The following is a 4,303-nucleotide window of genomic DNA, read 5'->3' as shown; positions in this document are numbered from 1 at the left end:
TTCCTAAATAATGGTACTTTGATTCTTGAAAGAATGGAGAGTATTCCTCAAGATTGGGAAAAGGAACTGTTGCGATTTCCAATAAGTGGGCGAGTCCTTCATTTACCTGCTCGTTCGATTACTCAGGAAAACTTGGTTCGATTGGTGAATTTGGCTGGTGAGGCGATTGAAGTGCAGAACGCTGATATCCCTAGAATTGTGGCTAAAGATTATTTCACCTTCAAAGTCTGGTGCGACATTAGCAAACCGCTATGTCCAGGGCTTCTTTTTCCTTGTGATGGCAGGAAAATATGGCTCCCATTCAGGTATGATCTCCTTCCCTTTATGTGCTTTAAATGTGTTTTTTTGGGGCATGATACTCGGGTTTGTGCAGAACCAATTAAGATGTTTGATGATATTCTTGGAAACTGGATGCCGAGCTATGGTACTTGGTTAAAAGTGGACGAAAGGAAGGATGCCAAGGCTGGTATGCATAATGGTGTTCTTGACTCCTCCGTGCGGTTGCCCAATAATTCGGACCAAAATGGGGAAGAGCAATCTTTTTCTACTATCAAGATTACTGGCTTGGGCAATGGAGATTTATTATCCTCTCCATCAGAACCTAGGAAGGAGGTTGAGTCGAGTTCTGGATCGGGTATTAATGTTCAGAAGGGGAATATTGATAGTAGTGGGAAAGGGAAGGAGACTAGTATTGAGATGGTGACGGATGGGGTGGCAGATGGGCAAATTAATTGTAAAAGAAGTGGATCCTGGAGGGATGACAGAAGGGAATTTAAAGTTTTTGCAGTAATGGCTAAGAAAAGTAGCTCTCAATCTCAGCCACAGGGGAAGGAGAGTAAGTTTTCTTTGACTAATTCCTACAATTTAGTGGAGGTTCCCATAAGTTATGAGGCTAGGATTGATACTCAAAGTCAGGTGGAAGGCTCTACAAAAAGAAGAAAGGTGACTCCAAAGCGAATTAAGAACAAAGGGGGTACTGGACAGCCCGAGATAAACAAGTTGGAGATGGTTAAGACAGAAGGAGGTAATTCATCAAGGGGAATTTCTAATAATTTGGATTTGACCCTAGATTCTAAGATGGAAGCAGCGAACCTAGTGGAGCTGGGTCGCCGAGAGCCATGATTGCCTTGTTTTGGAATGTCCAAGGTCTTGGGAACCCTTGAACATTAAATACTCTTAAATCCCACGTCAAAGAATATCATCTCTGGATGATTTATCTGTCTGAAACTCGGTTAACTAGTGTTGAAATGGAAATGGTTCAGGTGCAGTTGGGTTTTGCTGGCTGTTTTTTGGTGGATGTTAAAGGCAAATGCGAGGGTTTGGCTCTTCTTTGGTTTGATGATTTTGAGGTGCAGATCAAGTCTTTTACGGTTTCTCACATTAATGCTTTAGTTGAGAACAACTTGGGGTTCGCTTGGCGTTTCATTGGCTTCTATGGGAGTCTGGACTCGGGAGGAAGAACGGAAAGCTGAAAGTTATTACAGCGGCTAAAGACAATGTCCAATAGTGCTTGGATATGTGGTGGAGACTTTAATGAGATTAAAAGTCACAAAGAAAAAAAGGGAGGAGGGAAAAAACCAGCTTACCTTATGAGAAACTTTAGAAAGGTTATCTCGGATTGTCGATTCCGGGAAATAACTACAGCTGGGGATTCCTTCACTTGGTGCAATGGGAGAGCCTCAAATATGGCTTTTGAGAAGCTTGATAGAGTTCTGTGTAACTCGGAATGGTTGGGAAAATTTAAGACAAATAAGATCACTCTTCTTAAATGGTGGAATTCGGACCATAGGCCGGTTTTACTGGAAGCTGAGCAAGGTAATAAGGGGAGTTCTTTTCGAAGGAAATGGGATTCTAGATTTCATTATGAACATGCTTGGGCCGACAATGACGAATGTCTCAGGATCATCAATGAAGTTTGGGAGGCTAAAGAGAGGGGCAGGCCTTTAGATAATCTTACACAATTACTGTCCAATTGTGGGAGGAGGCTCCAAGAGTGGAATATCAAACAAAAAAAAATGATCTCTTTACTAGATCCAAGGAGTTAAAAGGGAAAATAGATTGGCTCTCAAAGTCGTCCAATTTGACATATTGGCTAGCTCGTCAAAAACTTGAAAAGGATCTTAATTGCGTGGAAGAGAAAAGGGAGTTGTATTGGAAACAAAGAAGCCGTGCACTTTGGTTAAAACATGGAGATCGAAATACCAATTTTTTCCACTTCAAAGCAACCAATAGAAGGAAAAAGAATACCATCATGGGGTTGTATGATGATCAGCTTCACTGGAGAACTTCAGAAAAGGATATTGCTGCCATAGCCATTAGTTATTTTTAGAATTTGTTTTCAAAATCTAATGGGGGAATTGATGTTAAAGAAGCTCTTAGGGGTTGTATCCCTTGCCGTATTAGTACTGAAGAAAACCGTTGTTTACTAGAGCCTTTCACAAGAGAAGAAATTAAGTCTACTTTGTTCCAAATTCATCCTTTAAAGGCCCCGGGAAAGGATGGGCTGCCGGGTCTTTTTTTTCACAAAAATTGGGACTTGATTGGGACCGAAGTGACTGCTGCTTGTCTCGAAATTCTAAATCAGAATTTGGACTGTAGTAAAATAAATGAGACCCTCATCTGCCTCATTTCGAAGGTTAAGCAACCTACTAAAATGTCAGAATTTCGACCTATTAGCCTTTGTAATGTGGTTTATAAAGTAGTGTCAAAATGCCTTGCCAACCGCATGAAAACGAGTATGAATTCAACAATTCTAGCTAACCAGAGTGCTTTTATTGGTGGTCGAATTATACAAGATAATGTCATTCTTGGATTTGAAAGTCTCCATTGCACGAGGAAAGGGCGTTTTGGAAATGGGAGCAAAATGGCTTTAAAACTAGATATGTCAAAGGCGTATGATCGAGTTGAATGGGATTTCATAGATGCTATAACAGATTGCTTGGGGTATGAGGGTGAATGGATCAAAAAGGTTATGAATTGTGTTCGATCGGTTTCTTTCTCAATTCTCATAAATGGTTCGATCAAAGGCCACTTTTTTTTTTTTTTTTCGGAAAAGGGGTTTAAGGCAAGGGGACCCCCTTTCACCCTTCCTCTTTCTCCTTTGTTCTGAAGGTCTCTCATGCCTTATTCAAGAAGCGGAAAGGTCTGGGAAAATTCATGGTTACGATTTGGAAGTTTGGATCAAAGGCTATCTCATTTGTTTTTTTTTTTTTTGCAGATGATAGCCTTGTATTTCTTGATGCAAACTTGGCTGAATGTATGGCGATTAAAGAAGTTTTGGAGAGGTATGAGAAACTTTCTGGTCAATGTATCAATTTTGATAAAACTGAGATGTGTGTGGACAACAAGATAGGTACAAGTATGGCAGAATGTCTGGCTGTAAACTTGGGTGTTTCATTGGTTAAAAATCACACTAAGTACCTGGGAATGCCCTCCTTTGTGGGAAGAAATAAAAAGCAAGTGTTTGGCAAAATTAGGGATAAGGTGGAAGCTAAATTACGAGGTTGGAAGATGGGTCTCTTCTCTCAAGCCGGAAAGGAAATCTTGATTAAAGCTGTGATACAAGCTATACCTTGCTATATAATGAGTTGTTTTTGGGTTACAAAAGGGATCCTTAAGGATATTGAAAGCATGATTGCTCATTTTTGGTGGGGTTCTACTTCCAATAAACACAAGCTTCATTGGGGAAATTGGAAGAAACTTTGTAGACTTAAAGAGCAAGGAGGAATTTGTTTTCGTGACTTAGATGACTTTAACCAAGCCCTTTTGGCTAAGCAAGGTTGGAAGTTGGTTACAATGCCCGATTGTTTAATTGCTAAAGTGTTAAAAGCCCTCTATTACCCCCACGACAACTTTATTGAAGCTAGTCTTGTTCATTTTGGTTCTACAGTGTGGCAAAGTATTCTTTGGGGTAGGGAGCTTTTAATTAAAGGCTCTCGTTGGTGTGTGGGAGATGACTGTACTATTCGAATCAATGAAGACCCTTGGTCCCTAGAGGTATTCCTTTCAATCTCCGTTCAAAAGCTATGCTCCCGGAAGGAGTTACTTTAAACAAGTTACTAAATGAGGAGGGGAATTGGAAAATAAATGAAGTGTATAGCTGGTTTCATAAGGATGACATTCCGTGGGTGCTTGGTATCCTCCCCATAACTTCTAGACCAGATTGGATCACGTGGAGTTTGAATCCAAACGGGCAGTATACGGTTGCAAGTGGTTACAAATTAAGGTTTAAAAACCCGAATCTTGTTGAATGTTTGGATAAGTCTACTTTGAAAGCTTGGTGGAAGTTTATTTGGGGGTCTAA

At 40.4% G+C, this 4,303-nt stretch overlaps 1 protein-coding gene across 1 annotated transcript; it reads left to right on the top strand.

Moving 5' to 3' along the window:
- The first annotated feature begins 1,496 nt into the window (after positions 1-1,496).
- On the top strand, positions 1,497-4,050 carry LOC115695341 (uncharacterized). Its single transcript, XM_030622413.1, has 3 exons — positions 1,497-1,815; positions 2,370-2,951; positions 3,218-4,050. Exons 1-3 carry the CDS (start codon positions 1,497-1,499, stop codon positions 4,048-4,050), a joined length of 1,734 nt encoding a protein of 577 aa, XP_030478273.1.
- Positions 4,051-4,303: the final 253 nt, after the last annotated feature.

Source organism: Cannabis sativa, chromosome 6 (assembly GCF_029168945.1).
Source record: "Cannabis sativa cultivar Pink pepper isolate KNU-18-1 chromosome 6, ASM2916894v1, whole genome shotgun sequence".
In the NCBI taxonomy this organism is placed as follows: domain Eukaryota; kingdom Viridiplantae; phylum Streptophyta; class Magnoliopsida; order Rosales; family Cannabaceae; genus Cannabis; species Cannabis sativa.
The sequence above is the reverse complement of the archived record's forward strand: the minus strand, read 5'-3'. Positions and strand labels throughout refer to the sequence as shown.

Excerpts from the sequence above, each read along its gene's own strand:
- LOC115695341 (XM_030622413.1), top strand. The coding sequence starts at position 1,497 with ATGTCCAATAGTGCTTGGATATGTGGTGGAGACTTTAATGAGATTAAA. Across the intron at positions 1,816-2,369 it reads TTTACTGGAAGCTGAGCAAG|AAGCTCTTAGGGGTTGTATC; the intron begins GTAATAAGGGGA and ends TTGATGTTAAAG. Across the intron at positions 2,952-3,217 it reads AGATTGCTTGGGGTATGAGG|ATGATAGCCTTGTATTTCTT; the intron begins GTGAATGGATCA and ends TTTTTTTTGCAG.